We start from the raw sequence: 17,741 nt of genomic DNA, 5'->3' as shown, positions 1-17,741 counted from the left end.
TCGTGGCCCCGCCCGCGCAATAAAACGTTCCGCACTAGCGCGGAACGTTCAGCGCAGGCAAGGGGTTAACGTGAGTCAAAATAATATTGCAGCCTTATCCATTGTCCCTATTTGTAAGTTGTTTCTAAAACTGGAAGATGTTATTTATTTATGATGAAATATCAAATCGTTTATTTTTTCTGGTAAATTAAACCTATCCTCGATGTTACCATACACATTTTAGCATAGTGTGGAGTTCACTATTTCCACAGCTTTTTGGCTTAGAGCCATGTTTAGTTATACAGATAGTGACCTGCGGCTGTGTGGTTTCCAGGAGTTGTGTAACTCCAGGGGAGTCAGGACTTACATGTTCATGTCACAGGTAAGAAGTGTCCTTGTAGTTGGTGTAATCTCTGTCCTTTTGATAGTGTGTTTCTTGCCTCAGAGCTTGTGTTTACATTCCCGTTGTCAGCATATTGACGCGGTCTAACGTTTCGATAAAAGACTGACCCAGTGTCGGTACAATCCCGCTCTTTATGTACAATTTCCCTGTCATGGATACACTATTACTCATGCAATTGTATCCCCTCATCCTGCTGTAAGAGCCTCTCTTGCCAGGTGTCTGGAAAGAGAGCCAATCGTGGTGGTGATGTCCAAGTATTTGTGACCTCTTGACCCCGCGTGTGTGTGTGTGTGTCAACATGTATCCGTGTATGGCTCTTCCTGATCTGTTGTACATGATTGTTGATGATTTCACTACAGTACGTTTCCTGGTGTACACTCGATGCTGATGAATTTTTAGCATGGTGGACACCCTGCTTGGCAGTTGTTTGGTTCCTTAACACCTCCACCTGCCTTTTTTTAGGCACGGGCGAAATGTTGTTATGCCAGCATATTCTTGCGTAATTTCTGGCATTTTGCATGATCCTTGTCACGTGAAATTACACCTGGTCGCGTAATTAAAGGCTGTTCACATTTAAATTCTATCAGGAGCACTGAAACAACGTCAGTGACCAGAATACGAGCAGCTGTTGCTCGTGGAAGTTGTTTTTTTTTTGCACTACTGTGTTTTGCACAAAATGGGCGTGAGGTACTGAAGGTCAAATATCCAGCATATCACTTGTTCATATAGTGTAACACCGTCTGTATAAATCCCGGATAAGACGGATTCCCATGGTTCATTATACGTGTGTTTGTCTTCCGAGTAGATTCACAAAAGTGCAATAGACTCCCCATTGTGTGCAACCACTCTACCCCTCATTTACAAGGTAACTTCTGTGTGTCTTTCCAAGTTACTATTTGTTCAAATGGTATAACGAGCCTACTCATATGAGCAAGGCAGAGCAGTGCCGCTTTGTGTGTATATTGCATATAACATGTTTCATAGTAACGGTTTTCCCATTTGCTGGCCTCATGGCACTGTAGAGTGTCTGAGGTATTTGGAGTATTTTCTTCTGGTTTTGGGTTGTCTGCTTCGGGATGGTCGATAAGGATAATGGGAGAAACCAAGCAAAGAAGGCCTTCTAGTGCGGTCGACACGAGGAAGCTAGGAGGAGGTCTGCCCCACACACAGTTGAAAGCACAAGCGTTAACAAGATTTCATTAATGCGGCCGGCACAGGTAGCCTTTTCAGTCTAGTAAGACTTGGAAAATGTTGGATAGTGGTGAGATGTGGCAAGCAAGACTCTAGGACCAAAAAGCAAGCATTGGCAAATCCATTAGGTCTCACCTATGAGAGCTGTTGACTTTGGCAATGTTATGTACCCATGCTACACGCTGCTTTGCAGTATGGCTAAAACAAATTTTAAAATAGTCCTTTCTTCATATTATTTTTAGCGCTGCTGCACTTGCGCCACGCTGCTATACAGCATGGCTACAAATCATTGCAGAGTTGACAATCACAATGCTGTACAGCATAAACAAAAAGCAGTGTTAGAGTCTCAAAGGCAAGACTTATTGGCTGTGCCAATGCTTGTTAGGTCTCGGCGCAACACCTCTGTGATTCTGAGAAAATCAGTTAATCTCCCCATGCATGAAAAAGAAAAAAACATATGGCATTTGGCAAAAAGTCCTATTACATAAAGAATGTGGTTGCGCCCATGTCCATGTCTAGTGAATATACATTTGGAAGCAGATGACAACTGTTGTCACAAAAAAACTTCAGTTTCAAAGGAGAAAATGGCTTCTATGAAGTGTGTGTGGCAAATAAAACATAACTACAAATGGCAAAAGGTTCATCAAAGACGACAGGGAAGAAGAATAAAAGTAGTACCTCAGTCACAGCACGATCATCAGAATGACCACAATCAAGCTGAAGTGATCAGAACTTGGTCCAATCAGAACCTAGTCCATGCTCCAGCGGAAAGAAGTGAAGCCAGCAAGCGTGCACCAATTAGAAGGCAGGACATAAGAGTGAGAGTGAAGCCAATGAATGGTAAGCTGCGGACGGGCTGCAGGTCCCTTGTATAGAATATCTCGCAAGTGAGAGCGCATGCAGTACATGCGCTGTAGCAGGCGAGCGGGTGAGACCTAAAAACGGATAAAGCAGTGTTCAAAGCTTTCTCCAGGTTTGGACAATGACAAAAGTAGTTGTATCCAGGATTTCAGCGGTGGGTGACCCCATCTGCTGTGACAGGGAATGGAGAATGCATTGAATTATCTTGGTAAGGAATTACCTGAATCTCTTTGAGGATTTGGAGGAGCAGCAGCGCAGAAGTAAATTACAGAGGAAAAAGAGTGGAAATGTTTAAGTGAAAAAGACGGATATTTCGATGCTTGCTCTGTAGCTGCATGTCGCTGGAAAGAGTGTACTTTTCATCAGACGCCACAGCAGGTACATGGTGTTGACTGTATTATTTATTTAAGAGCTTTGAGGCATGAATAGAGATCTAGGGCTGACTGAAGGAAGCTAACACATTCAGGGCATTCCCGAGCTGGTTGCTGTGGCAGCACCCTGGCTGAATAAACAGCCATGCCCTCCTCTGTTGTGTTCCCTCACATTGAAGAAGTGATGGATCTGTGGCACAGAGATCGTTCTCTGTGCAGCAGCCCAAGGCCCAAGTGGCCAAACCTGAGCATCCAAAGGGAGGAGAAGCAGTGGATTCATATGCCACCTAAGATTGAGTGAAATCGTGAAATTTACAATTTGCGTAATACGTATAATTTTCCTTAAAATTGCATGCTGTGAAAGTCACGCGTATTGTGCTAAATACATTTTGCAGGTATCCCGGCTGACTGTATATAAATTCCCTTGCGATACTGGCTAGAGACTTGTTGAAGCAGAAAGCTATCTCAGGGCCTCAGAACACAGTTCCAGCAAGACATTTTCTGCCTTGAAGCAGTCTCATACAGCTAAAAGGGACACAAAATATGCATAACACACAAAACAAGGCTTGCACAAGATTACGATTAGCTAATGAAAATTGTGGCCAACCCCCTTAACACCTGAACCCATAGCAAACCATGACCTAGTCTGAAGCTTGCTGCAAAATATTTAATCTATTTGAGGGGCTTGTTTCCAAGAACCCTACAGTGCTCTATATAGCATAAAGTTTTGTTTTTTCACTCACACTTTCTGGTCCCAGACTTCTCCTTACCATAATGTTATCCTGTGCAAAAAGGTGGCCACCAATAGGATCATGCCTGACGGCAATGAAAGGGCCTAGTCGGTAATGGTGGGCATGGATGCAAGGGCTTCTCCTTCTGTTCAAGAGGCCGCAGGCTATTGATAGTGTGCCTTTGGTAGTAAGCCAGGGTGGGGGGGGGGGGGGGGGTTGCAGTGGGTGGAGGCTGCTGTAGGCATGTCCCACCAGCCTGTAAATGTGGGCGCTTGGGTCAGGCAGCCTCTTTTGCCAGACCATCCTTCGCTCTGGGTGCTCTTCAGCCAGGAGCTGCAAGGAACTTTGTGCTTTTACCCATCTACTTGGACCTGATTTTTGATCTTGGAGAGTTTGCTACTGGCTTCTTTTTTTATTGTTTGTAGTTTTGACTTTAATATTTTTGTTGGTTTCATATTGCATATTTGTATTCTGTTATTTTTAAGTGGGTGGGCTCATGTTTGGGAGTGATACCAGTGAACTTGGCCATTCACAGAAAAAATATTTCATATAATTGGCTATTAATTTGTACCTCATGGGAGTGTCATGGCTTTAATTCTTGAAAGGGTTTGGGGGTGGGCACATAACAATTAGCTTGTGGTCCACCGTGTAGCTGGGTGTGCCCTCTTGTGGCCACTTGAGGAACCCTGTGATCTGCGCCAGGGGATAAAGCTATGAATGATTGCCCAGTCTCTTCTCTTTTAAGGGTGCCCGGGGGAGGAGAGTCATCAGGGGACGCCTCTGGCATGGTAGTTTAGGTACACATCTGAGTGGCCCTAGCTTCTCCTTTGTGGGAGCTGGTTAGGCAAAACTCTGGTGGGGCCTTCATAATTTCAGGTGGGGCCGAAATTCGTTTTGAGATGCAAGGAGGATCTGGATCAGACCATGAGATGACTAAAATCATGGGGAGGGGTGACAGTTAGAAATTGCATATGTCTCGCTGTCTCTGCCTGGAGCATTCAGAAATTGTATATGATTTTTAAATATGTTTGGTTTGTTTATATATATTTTATTCACCTGTGTACTGGGTAGTAAAAAATGGCCTGAAATTGTTATCTCTTCCCTCAAAGTAGCTGGTTCTGTTGGTTGCCCCTGCTGTGGGCGACTTCCATGCTTGATGGGTCCCCTGTTGTGATTCTTATCCTTTTTCTCTCTCCTCCCCTTATAAGCTCTCTATTTATTTATTTATTTATTTATTTATTTATTTATTTTTTTGGTTAAAATTTTTTTATTGAGGAATCATATAAAATACAAGGATGGGCCCACAACCACACGGGCTGGCTGCTAAGTCACATAGCAGTACACATGAATGAAACAGTCATTTCGAGGCCAGGCCAAATCATAGAATGAGATTGCTCCAGACAGAGAACCGGATACAACAATTTTCTATATAAAACATAAAATGAACGAACACAAAAAACAAGGCGAGTGCAGTAATCAAGTCAGCCCAAAAAACAGCGGGGAAGGTTACTAAACAGGAGAACAAACGTAAATCAATGAGATTCGGGAAGGCCGTGAGGGGGGGGGGAAGCAGGGAGGACAGGAAGATCCTAGAACAGAGTGAAAGATTACGGGAATGTCGGCCTAAGGGGACAGGGTAACATCGGAGGAGGCAACCAAGGGAGGGGTACAAATGTCTCCACGGTACGCATTCCATTGACCCCAAATTTTCGTCCACGCCCCCGGCCTGCCCCTAGCCACGTAGACTGTCTTCTCTCGGAACATGGACCAGTCCATGTTGTCCTCCCACACCGAAACGTCAGGAGGTCGGGATGCGCCCCAGAGTTGCGCAATGTCGCGCTTCGCGACCATGTAACCCAGGGTCGCCCATCTAGTCTGGGCCACAGAATAATCGGAGGGTTCCCACACGTTCAGCAGGCATCGTCGGGCCTCAGGTCGCAAGGCAACACCCGTCACTACAGTCATTATTGCAAGCACATCCATCCAATAGGCCGCAACCACAGGACACTCCCAAAGTATGTGCAAAAAAGTAGCGCTCATTCCACAGCCACGCTTACACAAACCATCTGGGGAAAAACCCATCACGACTAGACGCGGACCGGTCACATACACCCGATGGAGGATTTTAAGTTGCACCAAACGAAGACGGGCGGGAATGGCAACCTCCTTTGGGGAGGAGAGTGCCGACTGCCAGTCCTCGTCATCCAGTTCCAATCCATCACCGACCCACATCTCCCGGAGCCGGACCAACAAATCCACACGATTATGAATCAGTTTCTTGTAGATGAGCGAGATAGTGCTGTCGGGCAAGTGTCCATCTAGTATACGATCTTCAAGGGGGGAAGACTCGGGTAGGGTCACATCAGGAGTCAAAACCGAGGCCAGGGCATGCCGGACTTGCAAATACCGGAAAAACTCTCTATCACTCAAGTCGTATTCCGCCTTAAGGGCCTGGAATGACTTCACGCGACCATTCACACAAACGTCACCCACCTTACAAATCCCAATCACATCCCAGCGTTCAAAACCCTTAGTAGACCAGAGACATCCCAAACGTTCAGAAGCATAAAGCGGGGTCGCCAGCGTCAGTCGATTCTCCCACCCCAAACTCACATTCGCCGCACGCCACACTCCGACTGCAGCCCTGGACGGGCCCACAAGATGGCTCCCGGCAGATCTAGAGTATAGCGCTCTATTAAAGTCTCCACCCGGCAACTGGAGCTTATCCATCTCAAAAGCCGGATCGCGACCCGGCAAGTACATCGCGTGATTAATGGCCGATAGCTGGGCAGCCCAGTAGTATCTCTTGATGTCGGGGAGCGCCATGCCCCCGTCATACCAAGGGATAGTAAGTTTTGCAAGGGCTATACGTGGGCGCCCGTCCCAAATCAATTGTCTTTGCAGACTCTCGATTTCTCTGAAATAAGTAGCGGGAATGTCGTCGAAGGAGTTCTGAAGGGCGTAGAGGAACCGCGGCAAGGACATCATTTTAAATAGAGCCGCCCGACCCAGAGGAGACAGGGTTAGCTTACGCCAACGGGCCACATCCAGCCGTAATCGAAGAAGCGGGGGAAGGAGATTACGCTCAAACCGGAGGGAGGGATCCAGGGTAATAAAAATCCCTAAATACTTGAAGCCCGACTGGACCACCTGGATAGGGAACCTGTCCGGCAAAGGGGGCAATACACCCGAGAGAACATATACGCAGGACTTAGCCCAATTAATAATAAGGCCCGAATTAGCACCGAACGAAGTAAGAACATCAAATAAGACGTTCAAGGATTTACGCGGGGATGTAAGATATAGAAGAATGTCATCCGCGTAAAGAGAAACACGGTCTTCAAAGTCCGGTGACCAACGGATCCCCTTGAGTGAAGGCTCCCATCGAAGCCACGCAGCCAACGGTTCCAGGGCCAGCGCGAAAAGCAATGGAGATAAGGGACAACCCTGACGGGTCCCTCTACCAAGGCCGAAGGGGACAGAAACTCTACCGTTCACCACAACTTGCGCCAAGGGTTCAACATACAACAACTTCACCCATCCGATAAATTCAGGTCCAAAACCAAATTTTTCGAGAGCTGCCCAAAGATAGGGCCACTCGACCGTGTCAAAAGCCATCGAGTCATCCAACGAGGCCAAAATGGCCGGCTCCGTCAGACGCCCCGCCCTCGCAACAGCACCGTGGAGACGACGTAGGTTAAGAGCCGTGTTGCGATGCGGGATAAATCCGGACTGATCTGGATGAACCAAGTCGCTAATGACCGTCAGTAGTCGAGTCGCAAGGAGCTTAGCCAGGACCTTAGGCTCAACATTTAACAGGGAAATGGGCCTATAAGACGAACAAAGGTCTCGCAGTTTTCCGTCCTTGGGAATTACCACTATCGTGGCAAGACGCTGGTCATACGGGAGAATACCCTGTTCCCGGGACTCCAAAAACATAGCACGAAGATGGGGCGCTACCTTGTCAGGGCGTAGCTTGTACAACTCAATTGGCAACCCGTTCGGGCCCAAGGCCTTGCCCGAACGGAGCGAACGAATGGCGGTCGCTATTTCATCCGTAGTAAAAGGGGACTCTAACGAGGCACGGTCCAAATCGGAAACACTGGGCAAAGCTATATCGCGCAACAAAAGACGAGAGTCAGCCACATCCCGTCCAGACACAGGGGTATAAACCACACGAAAATATTCTGCAAAACATTCCACTATTCCAACCGGGTCCGTCACTTCGACATCATTAGACGACTGAATCACAGGCACCACACGATTCGCTCTTTCCTTCTTATCCAACCACGCCAGCAATTTACCCGCTTTGTCCCCCACATCATACAGACGACCCTGCTGTTCACGAAACATCAGTCTAGCCGCATCCGTGACCAAGGATTTATATGCAAATTGTGTCAGACCCAGGGCGTGGAGTTTATCAGAAGTGACCTCAGACTCTAAGTCGGCCTCCCACTTCGCAATCTCCGTCTCAAGGTCCACAACCTCCCGATTCCTAGCCTTCTTGGATTCAGCAATAAGGGAAAGGGCCTGCCCACGTATCACTGTTTTAAAGGCCTCCCACAGGGACACAGCCGAGGAAACCGACCCCTCGTTGTCCAAAAAATAGGCATCTAAAGACTTAGTCAAAAGGTTCCGGGTCTCAGGGGAGGCAATATACCAGGGGTTAATAGGAGCCACTCTGCCCGCCGCCTCAACCCCAAACTCAAAACAAAGCCAGAGCGGAGAATGATCGGAGATGCCCCGGGGGAGGTGTTTGATCTCACGCACCGCAGGCGTCTGCGCCGCGGGCATCAGGAAATAATCCAGTCTAGACAGACTCCCATGGGCCCCTGAATGGAAGGTGCATTGGAGCTGGGCAGGATGCATGAGCCTCCAGCAATCCACCAGACCAAACGTGTCCAAAAACCCACCTAGCCATTGTTGGGCCGAAGGAGTATCCCTAGGGGGGTAGCGATCCTGCAGACCGGATATAACAGAATTAAAATCGCCTGCAAGAAAAAGAGTACTGTCAGAAAGGTTTAACAACACACGGCCCAAATCAGAAAAGGTGGAGGTCTGTAGGCCGGGGGGCACATATACAGTAAACAAGGAGAGGGTACGACCCTCATAGCGACCCACGAGGACAGCATAACGCCCCCGATCATCAAGGATCACTTCATCAATGGATAGGGGGAGGGAAGCCCGAACAAGGATACCCACCCCCCTGGAACCAGTGGTAAACCCCGAATGTGCAGCAAGGCGATATCCCCACCTATTCATAGCACGACAAGAATTGCCCACCAAATGAGTTTCCTGCAAAAAAACAATATCTGGAGATAAACGGCGTAGACATTTTAACACCATGCTCCGCTTAATGCGGTCCCCCAGACCATTAACATTCCACGAAACCAGCCTCAACCCGCTACCCCCCGTCCCACACAGCAACGCCGAAACCCCCCCGCAATGAGCATGACATAAAAAATATCAGAAACAAGATGGATTCGCCTTGAAAACATAACACAAAAACATCAAACAACCCAATCACCCACCCCCCAACAATGAAGAAAACACCCCCCACCCTGCACCCCTGCAAAATGCTAAATAGCCACCCCAACATGCAGTGTGCCTGTCGCCCACGAACCCCTATTCTACAAAAAGAACCCCGGAGGAGGAAAGGCTCTGGCCCACCCGCCACCCCAAGTAGGACGGAGAATGAGAAGAGCACACAAACAGTAGAGGCACTGAGGCATTAAATCCCCGAAGAGTTTACTCTATTTGAGGGCCCAGGTATAGGCGGATTGTTCAGCTCTCCACGCCACCCTCAGCACCACCCGGGTGGGCAGCGGACTCAGTCCCAGGAGGTCGATCAGGCAGAGAGTCCATCCAGTCATTTACAGAATCAGGCCGATCAAAGAAGTAGGTTCGGTCGTTGTACTCGACGCGCAGCCTGGTCGGAAAAAGCATGGCGTAGCGAAGCCCCAAGTCTCGGAGACGTTTCTTGACATCACGGAAGCCCATACGCTGTCTCTGGACCTGTTGAGAAAAGTCCGGATAGAAGTTCACCGTGGCGTTCTCAAAGGCCACCGGGCCCTTCACACGCGATGCCTGCAGGATAGCGTCCCGATCCCTATAATGAAAGAGTTTCGCAACAATAGGCCTCGGCGGGGCACCCGGCTTACCCTTGCCCCCCGGAACACGATGGGCACGCTCCACTGCGAAAAACTTAGTCAAACCAGATGGTGAGAGGTGGTTCTGGATCAAGTCCTCAACAAGGAGATCAACAGAGTGAGGTTCTGGATTTTCCGGAACTCCGACCATGCGCACGTTACAGCGACGGGCCCTGTTCTCAAAGTCCTCCAGGCGCCGGGTCACGAAGTCATTCACCTTACGAAGGTTGCCGATCTCCGTCTGTACCTCCGAAACGTCCTCCATGAGAGTGGACGACTTGAGATCCAATGATTTCACCTTCTCATTGGTTTTCGACAGGTCAGCGCGAATCAAGTTCACGTCAATGGCCACGGTGTCAATTTTGTGGGCCAAAGCTTCATATTGGTGGCCTATCGTCTCCTTCATGGCAGAAATGGCGCCCATGACGTCCTGTAAGGATGGCTCCGTTGACGCATCTACAGTGTGATCACCGGTACTCGATCCGGGTAGGGCGGCTCCGGGAGACCCTTTGGAATGGGTGTAGCGGTCCATAACATTGGACTGGACCGGGCCCCCACGCAGGGGCGTCTTGGTCTTCCGAGTCTCTCGGTCCCCTCTCCCAGCCATAATAGAACTGCGTCACCAGGAGATCAACCAGGCTCGACGGAATGGCCACCGGAGAGCTGGGCCTCAGAACCAAAGAACCGCAGCCAGGGCACCACTATTAGGAGGGTCAACAGATAGGAAAAGAAACCAGCCAAAGGCCCGACAGCCGTTCCGTGCCCCGACTCCAGCCCAGGCCAGGCTCCTCTGCCAGATGTATCAGTCTGGGGCAGAAACGAAACCGAAACCTAAGAGGGGGGCCCACAAGTCGAATCTCCCTGCCGTTGTTGTTCAACTGCAAGACGGCCACTGAGACTCACCCAGTCCCGGGCGGACTTCAGGGGCGGAGCCCAAAAGTTCGAATCGATGTAACTCCGGCACCCCGGGTCCAAATCAAATGCCAAAAAGTCCGGGGCAATCAGCCCAGTGTCCTCTACACAAATCCTCGTAAAAAGTCAGGATTAATTCAGGATATCATGCCGGGAGTGGCGGGGGTCCGGGGAGCGCTGTGCTCACGCGGCCATCTCGGATGCCCGCCAAGCTCCTCCTCCCTCTATTTATTTTTAAAGTCTAACTTGGAGACAGTTTTGTTGCTCGATGGCTCCGTGTTTTCCAAATTAAGTGTGGCTCATGGTATCCAACTAAATAAAAGTACAATGTGTCATTCGTATTTTGCTTTGACCTACCACAGAATACAGAAAGGGGCAATAGGTCAGCATACTTCAGTCATTGTTTTTCTTCTACCTGAGTGATGCATTTGCGACTGATCACATGTGAACATCTGCTCGAAAAAGAGTGCATTTCTGTGTGGGGGCTGCTAGTCCATGATGATATTTTTTTTTACACTTTTCGCATTTTTTGTGTGTGCATGTTTTTGGAAAACAAATGCAAACCTGCCAAGACTGGACTAATTGGCTTTGCCAGTGCTTGTTTTTGTTTTTTTATTATTCTGGCCTAGGTGACTATGCTTTTGACACCCTGACTCCCTTCCCTTCAAGTATGCAGCGTCATGTGGCAACCCCCTATTATCATGTTCCGTAGTATGTTCTGTGGAGAAGCCCAGCTCACATAGTTGGTATGTGCAACCTCTAACAGTCCAGAAGGCATTTTGAAATCTTTGCGTATTACTTTGCTACTGTGGGGTCCATGGTGATGACCACGCCACTACACTAGAGACTTCCCAAACCCTCACGGTGTTTCTATAGTTTTTCTAAAGGGAAGTAGGTCAAGGCATTTGTGTAGGAGCCGTTCGTCAACAAAGTGCTGCTGCATCTTGTCATCTAGTGTGAGCAACTTTCTCTTCATTCCACCATTTCTAACAAAAAACAGTAAATTGTTGGTGTCCGAAGGCTTTTTCCAGGTGTCACGGTATGCCCTAAATGACTTCTTATTCCTGTATGTGCCTTCAGCATCTGCCTCAACCTGTTCTGTTCCCAGATGTGCTCCCACGTCTCCTCTCCCATGGCCTACACACCCTTCCACCCACCTCAGCAGCTTCGGTGGAAGTCTGACAGGCTTGTGCACTCCATATCTTGTCATGAGTGTTGTAATCAAAGGTGCCTTTCTGAAGAGGTCCCAGCTGAGAGGGAAAGCCCACTGTAGCCAAGCAAAGTGCCTCAACATCTTAAGGTGGAAACGTGTTCATATCTGGTAGCTTCACGTAACTGCTTTCGTCCTAGTCCAGCATGCTGAGAATTTTGCATGGATCGTTTTGCTGTGCTTCCCAATGTATTTCACTGATCTGGATAAAAGTAGAGATGGCCTACATTGTTTAATAAGAGCCTAATCTATTCCGTGTTTTTATAATATGCGTGTGTGATATATTTGCATGAATCTAGGTGGGAATCGTTTACATGGTCAGTTGTTATTAAAACATGGCTGGATGAAGGAGACCTTCCTCTGTACGCTTCCTGTTGAGATTTGTCTTTGTATGTGTAGCCAAGATGGTTGCCAGCTCTAACCATTTGGTGTTTGTCCACAGGTAATATGCACGTGTCACTGGCAGAGGCACTGGAAGTTCGAGGAGGGCCTTTGCAAGAAGAGGAGATCTGGGCAGTTTTAAATCAGAGTGTGGAGAGCCTGCAGGAGCTGCTCAGGAAAGGTAACCGCCCTATCGCTTCACCGTTGTGCTATTTTGAACTGTAAAGGCTCTATCCATTGTAGAGAAGGAAAAAACTGTTCTCTTTGCCCAGACCTGCTTCTCTAACCATCATCAACAGCAGCCGCTCCAGTGTGCTGTTTGAGGTCAGCTGGGATTTTGAGGCCTATGGTAACATCATTCACCAGCTGACCCTTTAAACTCTCCCACCAAATATATTCATTTAAGATTACCCTAACTACATCAGGTTTTTGAGCCAACAGCTTTCCCCACAAATGGGCATGCTATAATTCAGGTTTGGAAAAGGCCTGGGAAAAATTCACGCATAACACAAAATGCCCGAAAAATGATGTGTTATTAAGCGAAATGCCAATCCAGTATTTTGCCTTATTTTGTATCACAGAAAACATTTCATGCTCAAATATTGCACAACTTTGCATGTGACATTCACGTTTAGTTTTTGTTCCTGTGCTCTGATTATAAGATTTGTACCCAGATTTAATCTCAAATACGCGATGCGGCATAATGGCGTAATTTCACGAAATGACCTTATTGTGAGATAACAAAAATTACATTAGATTATGCTTCTGTAAACCAAATTTTGCCAGGCTTAGTTGAGAAGAATTTAGCTTCTGATTGTCTAGCTGCAATTTATTGATTTGAAATGTTCAGTGCTTAGGGAGGGGCACATTATTGCGTAGCTACCCATGACTAGCATGTATCAGTTCTTTTTAGGTTTCAAATCATAAACCATATCATCCATTCCCCTGCATTTTTTAAAGATTATTTTTATATTGTTGGTTATTGTTGGTTATCAGGTGATATGACGAGAGAGAATCGTATGTTTCTTAACCAGAGGTTTTTTTTTGTGTGATTGTTTTTGTTTTTTGTGATAATATACCTTAAGCGCTGTCCTCGGTCTCATCTCAGCATCGCCTGGGGCCGTGTCCTATGGAGATCGCTAGGGTATGGCGTTTGGCCAGGTACTTTGTGTATGTCTTCCCATGGTGACTGGGGTGGGGGCTGGTCTTATGGAAGAATACCATTTGTGTATTCATGATTTTGTTTTTGCCCCCTCAGGCCAGTGAATGGCAGATAGAAGACTCTTGATAACGCTGAACTAGTTTGTGAGTTTGTTAGCTGGACTGGTCACCCATAAAAGGTGACGGAATGGGCTGACATACAGAGACTCCTTTCAGGAAACGTTCCCCCAAAGATATTCTACACTATTTTTCAGACTCCAGCCTCCCTTCTGCGTTCCTAATCCCAGAACTTTTATTGTTACCAAATTAGAGTCCATCAAAGCTCAACTACGTGACAGTTAAATAGCATATTTATTTAAGGTTCTCTAGCCCCACACACTGTTGTTTTCCTGCTTTTTTTGTCAAAATGCAGCCAGGTATGGTAAAAAAAAAACTTGCTCCTTGAGGGCAACTATGTGACATCTTGACATGAGGTGTATCCAATTTCACCTACACCCTTAGCATGTAGAGCGGCTTCTGGGTGCAGTTGTTCTGGCATGGGTCAGTACATCTCTCCATTGCAGCCCTGCTATTTTTCATGCTATGTCGGCCATGGGATTGTCTTTTGTCTCTTTTTCGGTTCTAACCACAGGGAGGGTCCTGCTTGCACCAGCTTCAAAATGTTCATCGTGACGCACAAAAATCGTACATCTTATCTATGCGCAGGAGTGTAACACAGGTTCCTGTGACACCGGTACCCCAACCCTTCATGAGGTCCCCAACCATTAATGGTGTCCCCATTCATCCCAACGTCAATTAATATCCGTGAGATATTGGAGATTTATACGCCCTCATCACATTCTGCGGGTAAGGACGGGTGGCGGTCATCATGCATGCCACAGTGACAGTGTACTAACGTTTTGTGGACAAAAAGAAGCGTGGCAGTGCATAATGTTTGTCCATCTGTAACAAATGTTCCCAATGGTGGAACATCTATGCTCTCTTCCACCTGACCATACTGATAAGCTAAAATGTTTTTCAGTGCTTTGATGCCTCATCAGGGGTACCTAGCGGTATATAAATGCAAACCCTCTCCCTCTTCTATCCCTATCCCTCCAGTATTCTTTTCAACCCAAATAACAGACCCACATGTCCACCACTCAAATACATTTAATATTTCCCTCTACTAACTCGCCACTAATCCTTTTTTTGGGTTCCGGAGTAGTGTGCTACTCGCCGAAAAGCGCTGTGATGCCTCAACAGGGGTAGTAAGCGCTATAAAAATGCAATTACAATTACAATATTATGCTAGAAGTTGCAGGATCGGCCACACTCCCCGCTTTTGAAAACAAAGGTAGCTACACAACCCTAGGGGGAAGGTGGTAGCATGTGGAGGACTTTGTTTTACTTCTCTGCCTCAGGTTAATGGACCGCGCAAACTGTTGCAAAGCCTGTATCACACAAAGAGTGGGAAGTGAATCCATCCATTCCCAGAACTGGAGCCATTTTGCCGGTGGTTCTTTCCATTAAAATGTTTTCACTTGATAAAAAGAAAAATGAGAAATGTTCAAAGTCACTAATTGGATTTTTGTGCAACACACGTTTGTAAAATGTAGCGACCTTAGAAAACTTCACGCCGAGCCAAACCCAAACCACTCCTAGGATCTCACCTACGTAATTGCTTGTAATCACAATTGTGAAATGTAGTGGGATGTGTCACTGGTGCTGAGCAGGCCGGGTCTTGCACCTGATGCTGAGGCATGCCAGCAGGTGTAGTGGATTTCACTGACTTTCTGTGGCTAAGGACTTCCTGCTGCTTGTTAACTGGACACAAAAACAAACGAGGTCTCAAATTACCCTGTTGATGACTTCTTGAATAATTTACTAGCCTCTTGTAACAACTCGGCCTTTGCGAACGTGACGTGCTAATGGCTGTTCTCAGCAGCTCTGGGCGTCAGATGTTTTAAGTCATTGAACGGTTTTTAGAGAAGTGTTGTGAAATAAAAAGTGACATGCAGAACTCTCTTGGCACGATTGTGTGAGGTTGTCATCATTGAACTAGCAAAGCAAACAGGTCTGACTTGCATTTTGAGTCCTGACTTAAATACAGCCTGCTGCAATGAAGAAACAAAACCAACTAAAAGATTATTTTTTGTATATAATGCACATATAGTATAAATGATCTAATATGTGATAATTCAGTTCCATTTTGTGATGTGAAATACACCCACATGCATCATTGTTCCATTTTGCGATTCCTTAATTGCGAAAATTAAGGAATCACAATTAAGGAATTGCAAAATACAATTCATTAAGAAATTCGCAAAAAAATTGCGATTTCTTAAAATTCCTTATTTTCGATTCTCTAATTGAGAATCGCAATTAAGGAATTTCTACACATTCATTAATGGGAGGGCATTCTCAATTTGCAATTCATCATTGTGAATTCGCAAATTGAGAATGCAATTTCAAGGGTGCAGGGGTGTCCAAAAGACACCCTGTTGCACCCCTGAAATTTGCTTTTGGATACATCTTACACACACACATGCCCCAAGGGCACGTGTGTGCGTAACATGTAACAAAGATAAAAGCATTTAAAAGCATTTTTCTAGATTTTCGCAAATTACCATGAAGGTCAACTTCATGGTAATTTGCATTTCTAATTTGCATATTCGCAATTTCTAAAAGTATGATGTATTGCATTTAAGGAATCTCAAATTGAGATTCCTAAAATGCATTCGCAATTTAAGAAATCGCAATTGTGCAATTTCTTAAATTGCGAATTTCTGAAAAAGGTTGGTGCATCCCAAATCAGGAAATTGCATTTGCAAACGGCCGAAAAATGTGATTCGCACCATTTGCGAATGCAATTTACCTTGATGCATGTGGGCAAAAGTCTCTTGTGATTTGCACTATAAGCGCTTTGTAGAAGGCGGAATGATGCACTCAACTGCCAATAGCATAATGTGAGAGAAAAATACTCTGTGGGAAGCCAAAGTCCTGTCTGTGTATTTTTTATTATTTTTTAAAGAATTGTTAGCAATATGTCTTTCATGCACTTGCATAGTGAAGCAAGATCTAAAATTCTGCCAAGTAATTTAGGAGCGGGGTGCATTTTCAGTTGTTTGTATCATCTACTTACCGGTGTGGCAGGTTCAGAGGTTTTCTGAAGACCTGGCATGCTAGATTTCGGGCATACCTTTGATGAAAGGGGAGTGTAAGGTGTACTGAAGTTGTGGATCACACAGTTTGGGGCTATTAAGGCCAAAAAGAGCCATAAACTCTCTTTGCTCTATGGTGCGTTCAGAGTCCACTCTTTGGATTTCCAATGGATTAATGTGGGAAGTTGAAGAATTTCAACATGAGTACCTTGTCTAGCTTACACTACAGTTACATGGCAGTAAGGTTTTCATCGGCGGTAGGCCCTTATGGAAAAGCTGAGGATTTCCCTTTAAATGCGAGATGATCTTTCTGCAAGGTTTTGGCAAGCAGGTGGGAGACGGATCCATTCTAGCCTTGCACATTGGTCATAGAAAAGCGCCCTCTCCCTTTTTAATGGCTTTGTCAGAAGTTGCGGGATCCTGTAGATTCGCAGTCATATAAGCATAATACACCAGCGGGGATTATTTATTTGTATTTGTTTGTTTTTTGTAGACACGTGTAATTGCCATCCGGTGTCCTGGTGCTAGATTGTTCGGTCAACAATAGCCCAGTACAAAGAAACCCTACTGCTGGAAAAGGCTAGGTTTTAGCATTTCCTACATCTTCTGCTTTTCATATTGAGATATTTTGGACCTGATTTATGAAAGGATCTGTGCATTCTAATTATGGTAAAAAAGTAATAATTTATTTCATTAAAAACAAGCACGATTATTTTAAATCTCCTTTTGGAGTTATCTTATTTTGAGCCTTGTTGTAGTTCAGTTGCTGCACTCTGTTTTCAGTGTGTAAAGCAGACATGCTTGCAGTTCCGGTAGGGTGTTGCAGTAGGTGAACAACCTTTACAACGCAACTTTTACCACGCAGTGCCTTTACGACGCAACTTTTACAACGCAAACCATTACAACGCATTGCGCTGGGTGGCACTCTAGGATAGGGAATAGGTTTAATTTACTATCCAACACCTTCCCTACTATCCACGGGGACTGGAGTTGGAATAGTAAATTAAACAATTCACTATCCAGCGCCCAAAAGCACTATGCGTTGTAAAGGCATGCGTTGTAAAGGCATGCGATGTAAAAGCATGCGTTGTAATGTCATACATCCGGGCCCAAAGATTCTGAAGATATTTGTGCCAATCAGCACAGATTTTGTGTAGCCAGGGAGGGCAGTACACCAGGCCAGCTGAATCACCTTCAAAGCCATTGTGTTCAGCCCACCTCGCTGGCAAACTCGCCATTGCCTGTGGCTCTT

At 46.3% G+C, this 17,741-nt stretch overlaps 1 protein-coding gene across 8 annotated transcripts in view; it reads left to right on the top strand.

Moving 5' to 3' along the window:
- The window catches only part of PTPN13 (protein tyrosine phosphatase non-receptor type 13), a 1,030,035-nt gene that overhangs the window by 218,683 nt on the left and 793,611 nt on the right, over positions 1 to 17,741 (top strand). For all 8 annotated transcript variants that reach the window (XM_078676288.1, XM_078676281.1, XM_078676285.1 and 5 more), the window contains exon 2: positions 12,250 to 12,369. In XM_078676288.1, coding sequence (XP_078532414.1) covers positions 12,255 to 12,369 — 115 coding nt within the window. In that variant the 5' untranslated portion in view covers positions 12,250 to 12,254. The remainder of the gene's footprint in view (positions 1 to 12,249; positions 12,370 to 17,741) is intronic.

This window comes from Lissotriton helveticus, chromosome 2_1, assembly GCF_964261635.1.
Source record: "Lissotriton helveticus chromosome 2_1, aLisHel1.1, whole genome shotgun sequence".
In the NCBI taxonomy this organism is placed as follows: Eukaryota; Metazoa; Chordata; class Amphibia; order Caudata; family Salamandridae; genus Lissotriton; species Lissotriton helveticus.
The sequence above is the reverse complement of the archived record's forward strand: the minus strand, read 5'-3'. Positions and strand labels throughout refer to the sequence as shown.